The 15095-nt window shown below is 40.4% G+C and overlaps 1 protein-coding gene across 1 annotated transcript in view; it reads right to left on the bottom strand.

The window, feature by feature from the left end:
- Nucleotides 1-15095, bottom strand: part of LOC102197344 (voltage-dependent T-type calcium channel subunit alpha-1I-like) — a 154277-nt gene that overhangs the window by 67780 nt on the left and 71402 nt on the right. Inside the window, exons 9-14 of the mRNA XM_013914563.1 lie at nucleotides 12428-12579; nucleotides 10107-10292; nucleotides 8882-8999; nucleotides 7799-7954; nucleotides 4467-4554; nucleotides 994-1160 (exon numbers count right to left, since the gene is read on the bottom strand). Coding sequence (XP_013770017.1) covers nucleotides 994-1160; nucleotides 4467-4554; nucleotides 7799-7954; nucleotides 8882-8999; nucleotides 10107-10292; nucleotides 12428-12579 — 867 coding nt within the window. The remainder of the gene's footprint in view (nucleotides 1-993; nucleotides 1161-4466; nucleotides 4555-7798; nucleotides 7955-8881; nucleotides 9000-10106; nucleotides 10293-12427; nucleotides 12580-15095) is intronic.

Here is a 15095-nt window from a genome sequence, read left to right as displayed (position 1 = left end):
TGGTGATATTTTATTCTGGAAGTCTTATTTAGTGTGTTCTTAGTGGTATAATTATTATGTTTTTATTGTTGGCTTGATGCTTTTGTGGTTTCTGCTGACCGTACAACAAATTGCCCCTCAGGGTTAATTAAGATCATTCATCCTTGATCCTTGAAGTGCTCAGAAAAGGACTTCAAGATCAATCTAAAAATAGCATCCACGGTCAAGGGATGATCTCCTTAAAGGGGTGGGTTACAGCGTACTAGTGGCGAGTGGAGTGTTAACATGTGCATCATACTTACAGATGGGTGACTCATGCTAAACATGACACGTGAAAGAGATGAAAACAGAGAGCCTAACATCAATAGCACATGGTAATGAAATACTGAACATTAGATCTATGAAAATGAAGGGAAGCGGAATTTATAATAATCTTTTTAAAAACATGCAAATGCTATTAATCGCTGAATGAATGATGATGGTCATTCAAAGTTTCATTCACCTTGGTCCACCTGTTAAGGAGGAAATAAGGTTCATCCAGACATATACATACATAGAATAAAGTCATTATACAGGGTGAACCGAGACATCTCAGTATTATTATATCATATTATATTATATTATATTATATTATATTATATTATATCATAGTCAGTATTTTAACATTCATTACAAGCATCTGTGTCCGTAACCCGACATAATGAAATACATTTCAAATGAATTGAACTACACATTCACTGTGATGGATTGCATATTTTGGGCCAGTTTAAAATCTGTAAACAGACATCGTCGACGCTGAATATAAACTTGAAACCAAGGCGTTCTGCTAAAGAGGAAAACATATTTATCATTGTATAAAGCCGCAAACAACTCATAGAGTCATAACAGGAATGGTTGAAAAGTGCTCGGAGGCAACGTAAACCATAAAGTACACATGATTTGTTGAGAATAGGCTGAGAAGTTGTGTTTACGTGTGTGCACGACCGTCTGTGGTATGACAGTGTGATAAAGTACCAGGGAGAGGGAGCGTCTCTCCAGGCTGCTCTTGCCCAGGCTCATAACGCTGCTCTTTCTAGAATCCATGGTGAAGCTCCGCCTCTCCGAGGAGTAGGATCCCCTGGGTGCTGAAAGGGCACCCAGCTCCAGGTGGCCGTTTGGTGTCAGGGTGCAGATTCTCGGGTCTAGAATGGAAAATAACAGATGGGTTAAAAGTGTTGTGATAGCAATCCAAACTTCCCTCAGTCATAGTTTAATGCCTGACTGCTAAGACATGAGAAGCTATTCTCATATACTTAGTCCAATTTCAGTTGATTTCTGGGATTCAGTCATAAGACTGCAATTCTTTTCTCATAGCCGACACATTTCTTTTCAAGCTGTCTCTGGGTGCCTTACATTTACTAAATTTCCATTTGAAAACCTCCAGGGATGGAGACACATAACAAAAACAAAATAATAAAGAAACGGCAACATGAGACACTGGTATTACTGTGACGGCTGTAACCAACATGCTGAACTTAGTTCTGCTCAATATTAATTTGATCTCTTTATAAACTGCTGGGGATAATAGCATCCATCCATCCATCCATCGTCATCCGCTTTGTCCGGGGTCGGGTCGCGGGGGCAGCAGCCTAAGCAAAGAGGCCCAGACCTCCCTCTCCCCAGCCACCTCCTCCAGCTTATCCGGGGGAATACCAAGGCGTTCCCAGGCCAGCCGAGAGATATAATCTCTCCAGCGTGTCCTGGGTCTGCCCCGGGGCCTCCTCCCGGTGGGACATGCCTGGAACACCTCACCCAGGAGGCGCCCAGGGGGCATCCTTGTCAGATGCCCGAACCACCTCAGTTGGCTCCTTTCGATGTGGAGCAGCAGCTGCTCTACTCTGAGCCCCTCCCGGATGGCCGAACTTCTCACCCTATCTCTAAGGGAGAGGCCAGCCACCCTTCGGAGGAAGCTCATTTCTGCCGCTTGTATCCGCGATCTCGTTCTTTCGGTCACTACCCACAGCTCGTGGCCATAGGTGAGGGTAGGGACGTAGATCGACCGGTAAATTGAGAGCTTCGCTTTTACACTCAGCTCCCTCTTCACCACGACGGACCGGTGCAACGTCCGCATTACTGCAGCTGCAGCCCCAATCCGTCTGTCGATCTCCGGCTCCCTTCTCCCATCACTCGCGAACAAGACCCCGAGATGGGCCCATCCTCCCGCAGGCCCACCACCCGCAGGAGGCGCCATAGGGGTCGGGTGCATTGTGTGTCGGGTGGCGGCCAGGAGCGGAGGCCCTGGTGGACTGACCCCCGGCTGCCAAGACTGGCAATAGGGATAATAGCAGATGTTACAAATAGGCTCTAATTTGTGCTCCAACCCTGTCCTAAATAAGTTAGAAACCTTATACTGTCAACACTCTTAAGTTGGTTATGGGTGATATAGGGGTGGTTTTGGAGGCATATTCATATTCAATTTGCAGGTGCACAGCTGGGTTAAAAATGAAGGCCAAGTCTGAACACAAGTGTGGTAAATTCTACTGATTAGCTATCTACTGGCACCTGCACATTTAGCCAGGTCTCCTATCTGCTGTGATCCCAAAGCAAAATTGTCATGAAAATGGCTGTGTGCAGGCAGGAGAGGACCCAGAAGCAGACTCATGGAAATGGGATGTAACTCAAAAACGTCTTTATTTACAGAAGGGGAAACAAACAATACAAAACTAAACTGGGAAAAACTAGTTAGCTAAACACTCGAGAAACACACAGAGAATTCCACACAACCACGAGGGACGATGCGACACGGAACTGCGAGGACCGTAGGAGCACACAGGGAACACAGCTGACACGAATAATGATAATAATGAGACTGAGGAAGAGCAACACAACTTTACGGACACAGACGGAGACTATCAAAGTAAAACAGGAAGTACAAAGAGACGTACACTGGAGAGGGAGAGAGAACATGAGGAGCACGAGGGAGAGAGGCAGACATGACAGGCTGGGGAAAACAAGATGGCACAAGAACTCATACAACCATGTAAACGCAGACACCCAGGGGGTGGACAGAATAATGTAGGAAACCAAGATAATCCTTAACATAATGCAAAAAATGACAACAAACAAAGGAAACTTAAACGGCTGGGCCAAAAGGACCCAGGACCATGACAAAAATAGTCTTTAGTGGTTGATGACGTGGTTACGTTGTTAGCACTGCTCTGGAGCTTTTGTTTCCCTGTGATGGAAAACTATCTCATGTCTTTTTATAAACCCTCTTTAGTGACATTTATGAATCATTGGAGCCTACGACAGTGGTACACTGAACTTTTAATGAGTGTCTTTGCCTTGTCTTGATGTTTTTAAGGTGCTTTTAACCAAAGATAAAAATTCTGCAATCGTACACTTTTAGCTGTTCTCTTTGGTCTCAGAGGTCTTTTTGTGTTGCTGCATTCCTTTTTTTTAAGAATACACCAGATTGTTGATTTGGCCACTCCTGACGTTTCTGCTCTCTGATAGGTCTGTTTGGGCCTTTACCATTTAATAAGGGCCCACGTCAGTTGTACTTGTGTCTTGGGACTTCACACTAAGAGTTGCAGTGACCTTTGAACATAAAATACCTATACTTTCTCCTATTAGATATTTTAGTTTTCATAATTACCTATTGTCTTTTAAAATATACTCATTTCATTCTCGAGTATTAATAAACTTAAGAGTTTTCAAGAGTTATATGGATTCATATGAACTGGTTGGATGGATGGACAGACAGGGACAGACAAACAGGAAACAGATGCATTAGAAAACTTGATGTACCCATATGAACAGGCTGAAGCCAAACAAAGTATACCTCTGTGATGGATTGCATCTATTCAGACAGGATAGAGGTATACTTTTTTAATTTTGCATTTTTAATCTTCCATTTTTTCCCATCTATGAAGACGGAGTCTACAAGCTTCCCTTTTTGTCTGCACCGCAGTGCAGAGACCAGATCTTTTGTGCAAACTTAGCCCACTCAGATGGTATAGAAGCGATCCTCCAGCCTCTGAACTCATATTTAATCCTCTCTGAACTGCATTGTTTGTTGGATCTGTTGAGGAAGTCTGTACTGCTTCAACAATTTTACTGTGAGGCTGGATATAGACAGATCCCATTCATCTTTGTTGACTACAGGCTATTTTCTGCAATTTTACAAGTTTTTAAGCTTTTGGCAAATGCTTCCGTCTTAGTTTGAGTTGAGCACATTTAACCTCCCTTTGGATAAGCCTCAGTGAAAAACAAAGAGCTAAAATTCGATGAGCAGGCAGATTCTCGAGCACGTTGTTCCATTTTGAGATAAATGATGCAGTATGTGAATTGAGGTATTAGCGTTAAATCCTTAAAAATAAACATTTTTAACAAAACCAAACATTCTGACCTCATGCATGTCGATCTTACTTCAGGCCTTTTTTAGCTGAGCGGTACTAATAACATGGCAGCTGAGTGTAATCAGAAAGTTTGGATGTTACTCTTACCAGACAACTTGATGGAGTCACGTTTTTCACTCTCGTCAAAGTTGGAGGAGGAGTGATCATCGTCTGAATATGAACGATTTGCATCACCCTGTAGATAAAAAAATCTATCAGACAGGACTCGTGGTCTAAAAGATTTTTGTCACAGACTTTTTTTTTTTCAGATTTTGTCATACGCCAGCCTTTAATCTCCGGGGCAAAACGGTGCTCCCTCACAACAGCTATCAGACGTATTTAAACATACTATCAGACAATCTTAGATCGACGCCCCTCTGTAAGTCTGTAAAACCCTCAAAGTACTGACACACTACTCCAGGAGCCCTCTCAGACTTGGTTAAGACCAATGGGATTTCCCCTACAGTCTTCACTGAGGGAGTAAATTGGCTCAATAATCCCTAGTGTGTCGCAGTTGTAGACCCAGAACAGATGAGTGGAGGAAGGGGAGCGAGCTGGAGGAGAAAAGGCCGACAGCGAGAGAAAGGAGAGAATAAAAGGCAGGAAGAGAGACAGACTGAATGACTGATGGCAGGGTTTTGTTTTGGCATTTCAGAAAGATCAATCAAGAGCCGCGTGATTTGTGTCAATGTTTCCCTCCCAACTCACACATCATAGCTACACGCCATGAATATGGTAATGCTTTGATCTGTGTATGAAAACTCAACTGGGTTACTCAACCACACTACAATTTTCCAGTGATATCATCTGACATCGTTTGACAGCTGAGGGCAGATTGACAGCATCACTTTTGCAGTGTTTTCCACTGAGAGGGATGGCTTCAGAAATTCTGCTGTATTTAATTATTATTACGTAGGACCAATACTATAATATATATCATCACTCTTTTTTTCTACAGCACAAAACAGATTTTAAACTTGATTATTGTTGGATTTTCATTTATTTTACTATATTTAGATCCTCATGTTCTCAAACCTCAAGTTTGCTCACCTACAAACAAATGAAGTCTGAATTTTCACTGTAGTTTGGTTTTAATGAAAAGAGACAGAATATCAACCAAATGTCTAGACATTTGTCATTGAGTGAAATACGTATTTGATCCCCTACAACCAAGCCAGAATTCTCATTCAATTCAATTCAGTTTTATTTATACTTCTGGCTCCCTCTTTAGCTGTGTGTCCATGTGGCACACGTATTACAATCAAGTAATCATTAATCAATGAATTATAGACACCCCCGATCTCAACTTATTATGTGTATAAAGCACAGCTGTCCACAGAGTCAATTTCTTCCATTTTAGCCTCTCCTCCACCACGGGCAAGACCAAAGAGCTGTCAAAGGACGTCGGGGACAAAATTGTGGAGCTGCACCAGGCTGGAGTGAGCTACAAGACCTTCAGCAAGAAGCTTGGCGAGAAGCTGACAGCTGCTGGTACGATTAGTCAGAAATGGAAGACATATAAAATGACCATCAACCTTCCTCAGCCTGGAGCTTGATGCAAGATTGAGCTCTTTGGCATAAACTTGACCCGCCATCTTCAGAGGAAGAAAAATGCTGAGAATGACATAAAGAAGGCCTACCCCACAGTCAAGCACAGAGATGAAAACTATGCCTTGGGGCCGGTATAGATACAGGACAACTTCACCGTATTGAGGGGCCAATCGATGGGGCCATGTACTATAAAGTCTTGGATGAGAACCTCCTTCCCTCTCTCTGCTCTGCTTTCTTCCATCCTGAAGATGGATCGTTGATTGGTCTTCCAACATGACGATAACACAAAACATACAACCGAGGCAACAAAGGTGAAGAACATTAAGGTCGGTGCATTGCCTCCAGACATCAGTCCTACAGAAAATCTGTGAAGCCCAGAAAATCTGGGAGCTGAATTTTCAAGTTGCAAGAGTCACCCAAGAAAACAAAAAGGACACAAACTCTCCCGAGATGTGTAAAAATCTTTTGAAAAACTATAAGAAACATCATACGCCTCTGCTTACCAACAAGGGTTTCTCCATCAAGCGCTAAGTCATCTTTTGGATCAAAGATTTATTTCACTCAGTGGTGTGTAAATCAATGTAAAACTTTTATGTAATGTGTATTTTCTGGATTTTTGATTGAAATTTGGTGTCTTTCCATTAAAATTAACCTACCAAAAAAATACAGATTGTTTATTTCTTTATCAGCGTGTCAAATATTTGATTCCCCCACTGAACATCATTTCAGTTCCTGCTTGTACTGTGATAACAGTTTGACATTCAAAAGAAGTATTGCAGGAAATACGTTTTTTATGGATGTAATGGCTTTAATGTTGATAGAAGTCACCATATTTAGTGCACAGAGCAAATACTCTGAACATTATGTGTGTAACGTTTGTCTATCCTTGCCTGACTGATAATACAGTCAACTTGTATGTATGAGGTTTTACACATCTATGTAAAGAAGCTAGCATGCAAAGCCCCTCTGCTGAGTTTATTATGTAACAGGAATGATAAAAGATGATGCAGCATAATATCCATACTGCACTTGAGGCACATTAGATTGTAGGTCACCCGAGTTTTGGCAGCTCAATACGCAGTCATTGCAGCTGTATGCATAAAACGGAAAAAAACAGACTTAAAGCACAAAAATACATTTTGAGCTGTGTTCAAATGAAAGCAATACATTACATGTATTACGTGGACTGTGCAGACAGTCTGATTTAAATAGAATTTAATCCATTTTGTCAAATGCCATAAGATGGATGGCTGAAAAACAGTCGAAGTGTTGACCGTGTAGACATGCTGTAAACATGTAAATCTGCTCAATTCAGTGATTATGGAAATTAACAGAGGGCAACAGCTCGGTTTATTTTAGCTGTGAAGGTCTTTGCCAAAGGTTAAATTCTTCAGTTTGAGAGACACAGACTGACTGATATCAGTGGACCACACAAGAGATCACTGTGCAGGGAGTGCAAGCATCGGGTCAAGTTAGATAGAGAAGTGCCAAAGTTTGGAAATGTATCTAAATCACAGGCGACCAAACAGCTTATGAGGCCGTGCTTTTTACGATATTAGAGATGTGGCACTTATTTGGTGGATGTTTTCAAATATCTGTAAGCTAAGTGCTCCTCCATCAATTTATACGATTATTCCATTGAGTCGTGGTATAATTTGGACTTATAAACTAGTTAAATTATTGCCAGACATAATCATGTTCATTTATTGAGTTTCTCTGGATGCTGTTAGAGGCCAATACAACAATAATAATTAGAAATATTTCACTACTGATGAACACAGAATTGGATTAATAATTTTAGATGAGTAACAATTAAAAGATGAACAAGCTTACATTGTGCAGTTTGAAATGTGGCAGCAGTCAGCATCGGGTTGACCTATGCCCCTTACCTCCGCCTGAAAGCCTTCAACCAGGATGGCGACCAGCAGGTTGAAGAGGACGTAGTTTCCAAATGTCATGAGGGCCACAAAGTACAGAGCAGCAAGCGGTGAGGTCGCTGCCATACCATTGTACAAAACTGTGTTCCAGTCCTCCTGGGTCAGAATCTTTGAGATTTGCATAGACAGACGTAGGAGGTTAGTAACACAAAAAGGGCCTACTGATTGTTAAACGCTAAACGACTCTAGTCATGCTGGAGTAAAAATAGAACTGCAACATCCGTGTGACCAATAAAACAATTTGGCTGGTTGGTTAAACAGAATTTTTTCACTTTTACTGACCAACTGGAAGTAGTTACAGTGACCAGCTGGTTGGCCAGAGGTTGAGGATGCAGCACCCTTAACCCTCTCACGCATAGTGGTCACTACAGTGGACAGCTATTCCACTGAAGGCTGTTTTCTTGTATTTGTGTCAGTATTGATGGTATACTTGCACATAAACCACTACATTGGACACTGATGTGTCACTCCATACCCTGCCACCCACTGGGCAGCCAGCGTTGTCCACCTAAGTGGACGTGTAAAAAACTCTTTGAAAAGTACATGTTTAAAAAATGAAGTTCAAAAATCATGCCTGTGGTTTTTTCATGCCTAAAGGTGAATAAAAATATCCAGGTTGTCATAACTCATGGATGAAAGGGTTAAGCTATGGGTGACCACTTTGGGTTGCAAGGTGACTGCACTGGATCCCCGTTTGCAACCAATTTTAGTCAGTCACCACTGCATCTCTTTGACGGAGTCAACTCAACTGGTTGCTAACTTTGCCAACAGCAAGAAACTCCTTCCTGGCAGCAACTACGTCACTATTTGTAGAAACATTTCAGAGTTTCTGTTTTAAACATATCAGGTTCTGGTTGTACTCTGAATTTAAAACGTTGATGTGACTGTTTCAATGTGATTATCAAAGTTAACTGATGAATTATCACAAAGTGATGGCATGTAATTGTTAACCTGACCCTGTTTAAAGACCCTAGTGTGACTGTAGTTTGAGGCATGTTGTGCTCATATAAATCAAAGCTATGATATGTTGAATACCTGAAAAACGGTGACAATGGCCCACAGCAAGGAATCAAAGTTCTTCCTGTCTGGTACTGTGTCTCCGGTCTCCGTCTTAAGACTGAATTTGCATCCAAAAATGTGCATCCCAAGGATACTGCAATACAATATACCACACAACATACACTCGGTCACCTGATGTACCTGACTAATAATTAAATGCAGATCTTTGTTAAATCCATTGAAGCATGATACAAATACAATCGTCTTTTATAGAATCACACACGAAGAAGCTTCAGATGATTAAGCTGTATCTGTATCCCAACAGTTCCTAACTGTGTAATTCAGTTTTATTTATTTATTTATTTTTAAGTGTCATCATTTGTTTTGTACTGTGTGACTTTCCGAGCTGAAATAAATTAGATGGCTGTAATTGCCTGAGTGCTGTTGGACGCTGCGGAACGGCTACATGAGATTTAATCCGCTCCAGCGACCATTTAAAATGTAAAGAACCAAACTAAACATTCACCAACAGTCTCAAATGTTTCATTTAGTAACATTTCTGAAGAAAAAAAGCATTCACGTTGCCATTATGGGTATCAAATGTGGCGTTACAGAGAAAAGTTTTTCCATCTAACCGATGGAAAAATGAAGTTTTTTTTAACACTGTATGTAAAATAACATCTAATTTAACAATGACTTCCTTTTACATTAACCCTGTGTATGAGTCTGAACAGACACACAGAGGATTTTTTTAAAGCACACTGAGATCTCAGGGTCATTTTCCTCAGACATTACAAAACAAAATTACAGGGATGTGAGTGGCATGCAAATCTGAAAACAGTATGTAAATAAAGACAACAAATACTGTGTACACTGAACACCCACTAAAGGACCTATTAACTCTCAAAGCAGTTCTGTGGCAGTGCTTGAGCATCACAAATGTGCCCTTGTTGCTCTACTCACTTAAGTGTATGCTTGTTAAAATCTAACCAGATCATCAAGGGTCTGCTTGTTATTTTGTACCCAGGGTTAATAGCTGCTGTGGAATGTTGTGACCGTCTGTGCTACAATGGTTGCTGGTAAGCAGCTGTGCAGATCTAAAGCCAATACGTGCCACACCATGAAAGTAGAGGGTGAAACAGAGATCTGACTCACAGTACTGTTCCTGACACCAACTAAAAACACAGCTGAAAGAAACGGATCAAACGAGCCGTTTACATTCTTCTTCTTTTATTATGATCACACAGTGTGTACACCTTACCTAAAGATGAAGATGAAGAGCATTAGTAACATGCAGAAGGTGGCCACGTTGTCCATGGTCTTCATCAGGACCACCAGCTGTCTCCTGAGAGCTGGCATGAACCTCACCAGTTTCAGCACCCTCAGCAGCCTGAAGGTCCTCAAAACAGACAAACCACCGTCCGACTGGCCGATAATCTCACACACACTGAGGGGTGAAGCACAAAATGCTGCTAAATGTCCATTTTAACATAGCATGTACAGAAAAAACACTTACATATGTACATAAAGCATAAATGAAAAAATGCCCTTTTACACGTAACTACACTAACATTTACATTTTGGTTGTATTACATAACTACAATAAAAAGTTTAAATTTCATGATACATTCAGTTCATACAGAGCATATTTTCCTCAATTAATTATATAAATAAACAAATCTTTTGTTTTAATATTTAATATTAATATTTTTAATAAGACTTATGTTTTACTGCGAGTCTATGAGGATGAAGAATAATTGTTTTGTTTTGTATTTTGCTCATTTCTTGCAAACACGTTTCAACAGTGGCTATAACTGCAACTACACCCGCCCTGCCTGAGATGACCATATGATGAATATCCACTCTCACTGACATCACACACAGCAAAGAGTAGAAAAAACTGGTGGAAACATTTTGGCTCATGGGAACTAAATGTGAACATATTTTATGCCTAAGAAAACAACTTCTAACTGCTTCTTCGCTCTGTAGTCCATCGTGTGCACACACAGCCCTGGTTCATCACTTGCATTAGGTGCCTTATTCTAAAGCATGATTCAAAGGTCAATGTTAAGTGCCTTAACAAAATTCCTCTGAAAATAGTCAAGTACAAGGACTGCATTGAAAATCAATGAGAAACTGTCCATTTTCAACACACACTAGCACTGGACTGTAACACATTCAAGAGGTTTATCTTAGCTGGTCGCACACAAGGACTCAACACAACACATCTTTGCTATTGTATCTGCACTACTGCACTAATGCACATAGGCTTGATTTATTTTATATTCCCTTTTATCTTTTCATAATGATCTCTTTCTATACTAGACTGAGAGAGAAACTGCAAACCCTGTACATGCAATGAATTGAAAATCTTGAATCCAATGGCCGAAGGAAGACTTTGGAAGACCTTCTGAAAGACTGGAGAAATATTGCTCAAGATCATTTTCAAGCAATATTGCAGATAATTATTGCTGCAGCACAAGGCCAAAAGTGTTCATTTTCATTATTATACACCTTCAAGTCCCTAACCTTTAAGGGAATCAGTACTGATTCTAATTTCTCATTTCTTTTCCCATCAACTCAAGTAAGTGTAGTAACTGATCCATGTTAAATTTGTGGTCACTTTTTAATCTTCAAGTAATTCATTTGTCCACTAGCAGGTTACCAGGGTTCTTGAGATTGCAAGTGAAGCTCTAAATGCTTTTATTTGTACATGAGTTCACAAAACGTGATGGCTGAAGTTTTGCTGTCTATTTTCTTTCTCATTCTGACGGATATTTAACGTGAACAGAGAGCTGTTCTGTCGTGAAAAATATGCCTTTAAAGAAACACGTCTCCTCTGGTTGGTAGCTTTCAAAGGCCTCACTCAGCACATCAAAATAGCGTTGGCTTTGAATTGACAAAGACTGAATAGGGACCCTTGCATAGCAGCTCAGTATAAATAGCTGAGGACGTTCAGATAGAAAAAGAGATGGAAATGGGTAGCGGGGCAAGAGATAAGAAGACAGATGCAGATATGTTCAATCACCATGTATCTTCTGTGATGGGTTGCACATTTGATCTTGTTCAGTTTTAGTTGCTTTGATGTGTATTTGATCTCGGGGTTATAATGGGGATCACACACAAAGGCGCCTAACCAGATGAATTGGGGGAAAAAAACACCAGCAGATCAAAGGCATTGCCACTCACCTGAAGCTTCCAGGCACACAAAACAAAAGACAAAATCTGTTTGCTGCTTTCTGACGCTTTGGCATCTAAATCCATACAGGTGGTACATTTGAACAAGATAGAAAGCACATGACAATTTGACAAAGTATGAATAATTAAACTGCAGGCTCTCTTTCCAGAATCGTCTGGCAAATGAAAAAAAAGCCGATATCTAAATTACATCAGTTACTATATTAGAAACTGTTTTTTTTACTCTCCAAAGCCTACTTCCGTCTTCTTGTGCTATTGAGGACATTCAAACTCTAAAATTACCTTTAACTTTGTGCGATTTAGCTCTGACATATCTATGGCTGTCCACACATAAGGGTAACCTTTAAAAGCTGTACGTAACAACTGCAATCAGTGTTTTAGTACCTTATGATGACAATGATTCCATCAAAGACGTTGTAAGGGTTTCTCAGGTAGTTGAAAGAGCCAAAAGCTGTGAGCTTGAGGATCATCTCCAAGGAGAACATGCTTGTAAAGACGATGTTGCAGATCTCCAGAACATTGGTGAGCTCCTCTGGCTGTTAGCATAGAGACAAATAAAAGTAAGAGAAATTAGAAATGAAAGAGAGGTATATAAGCAGGGGTGCACATAAGTGGTCTGCAGGTGCGCATTCGCTGTCAAAATAAAAGACGCGCACCAGATAAGAAGTAGCAACGTGCGTTCGCGTACATATAAAAGGCACTGTTTTTGCCTTTTATATGCTGCAACTTCTTATCTGGTGCGCGTCTATTATTTTGACAGTGAATGCGCACCTATGGACCACTTATGTGCACCCCTGTGTATAAGGATGATAGGCAGAGACATTCAAAACAGTCAAGCTTCTAGTTACTAGCTAAAAAGAAAGTGTGATTATGCTTAATTTAAAAGTTTAAAGATAATAAAGATCTGTCTTCTGAAGGTCTCAGTTTGTTTGACAATCAGTAAAATATCGTCGGCATGTTCAAATAGTCTGTAATCTGCTGTCTGCACCAATCCCAAACAGCAGCAGGCAATAGTTAAACCAATTATAAAGCTCATCAATACGTTTTGCAGATATTAATTATAGAAACAGAATTTACTCAGTCCACCCTGAAGACTGCTGAAAGACCACATTTATATCCAAAAAATGTCTTTAAGAGCTCAGATTTCATATACAGTATCTTTTTGGTCTTCAGTTGTCAGTTTACCATCATAGTAATTGCACTAGCCATAATTAATCATAATAAGTCAACTTATTAACACACTAGCACAATCATTTGGTTATTTCTTTTTTGTTGTTTTATTTATTTCATTTTCAATCCTCCATATGCCGTTGCAACATATCTATCTATCTATACATATATATATATATATATATTCTTGTCGTCTAATGTTGTTCTGTTTCATTTGAACACGTCTCTCTCTTTCTGGCTTTTTGTATAGATTTGCTCAATACGATGAAGAACAGCCATATATATACACGCAGACACACATACAAAGCACTAAATCTGGCACACTCGTGATTTCCAGCACATCTCTATTCCACAGAGCTCCTCTGCAACTTCAGCAATGACATTTCAACATCCCAGAATCAATGAGCACTGTGTTTATCATATTTACATGTCTGTGCGCATGTGTGCAGCTTTTTGTTACCCCTATATACTGTGTGTGTTTGTCACGCCTAATGACTGTTTGCAGTGTGAAAACATGGGCTAATGATGTATGCCCATCAGTGTCCAGACCAGCCAAACAGTGCTGGCAGTCCCTGGAGATCCATTACTGCTGTCTCATTACTGCAGACCTGGAAACAGATCTAAAGACTTGAGTTTTTTTGTTAGCTGATACATGGAATCAAATTAGAAAAGCAGGGATTTTCTATCATACTGAGGACTTCCAGGTTGACTTAGAAAAGTAAGCAGAATTCACTTGTGAACTAGTAGTTTGGGCTCTAAAAATACCTGTAATCAGGCAGTCAAGTCTAAATTTGTCAAGGAAAGGTGTTCGAATCAATCATACACTGCAGTTAGACCAGGGTTCGTAGTAGTAACTTTCTTAGCGAATAATGCAGCAAACAGGTGCAACAGGGTAAAAAGAAAGGAAATTTTCACGATTTCAGCCAATTTATTTGAAATGGCAAAATGCCAAAGCACTTGTCCTTGGCACACTGTTGGAGGAAATCAAACTTGACCTTGAATCTTCAACTAAATGAGGTCATGCAATAACTCAGTGCATCGCAAATTCTTGTAGCCCATTGAACTTCTTTCTGATTTTGGCTTAAAAAGAGAGACGCACATAAATTGGATGCTTATACGCAATTAGCTTTGTCAGATGGTGCTGCTGACTCTCATCGTCTTTAGGTCTGTGTGTGCCATCCTAATCTAATTTGTCCAGCACTTAGTGGGTTCTTCTTGTTGAAATGAGCTGGTCAATTCTGCATAAATAACATCTGAAGAAGTACTCTGATCTGAGATCTTAACTGAGAACGACTGAACTTCAGAGATCAGAGAATCAATGATATGAATCAACGAGCACAGTGGTCTCCATCATCTGTGAATAGGAGAAATTTGGAAGCCCTCAGACTTTTCCTAGAGTTCACCATCCAGTGACTTGATCTCAAAATATCTAACTGGACAACAATCTTAAGTCTTGTATGGTACAGTGGCCAGAAGTCACTCCCCAGTAAACAGCACATTTCCACATAGCGACACACAAAGTGCTTACATATGGCCCACGCACCGCAAAAAAGGACGGCTGTTTGATGGCCCAGATCAGCTTTGCCAGAGGCAACCAACACATGGGCCAGCACAAGGCCAGTTGAAGACACACTGTGCTGTGCCAGAACAGTTTCAGCTCTGGCCCCAGATGTCAGCCTAATGTGTACCTTAATCAAGCCATGTAATAACAACATGTGCCAGAGCATAATAGTGCAAAAGTAACATGACAAAATTGTTCAGCCTGTGAATGGACTGATTCTTATACACAGCAAAATCTCCAATGTTAAATTAACACTGGAGAGTGTCTATATGGGTCCACACCTCTGAGTGTTAAATACAACACTGTTGAGTGTTAAATTAA

The sequence above is a fragment of the Pundamilia nyererei genome, unplaced genomic scaffold, assembly GCF_000239375.1.
Source record: "Pundamilia nyererei isolate P.nyererei 1_Seehausen unplaced genomic scaffold, PunNye1.0 scaffold00205, whole genome shotgun sequence".
Taxonomy (NCBI): Eukaryota; Metazoa; Chordata; class Actinopteri; order Cichliformes; family Cichlidae; genus Pundamilia; species Pundamilia nyererei.
Note: the sequence above shows the minus strand (reverse complement) of the source record. Positions and strands in the feature narration are given on the sequence as shown.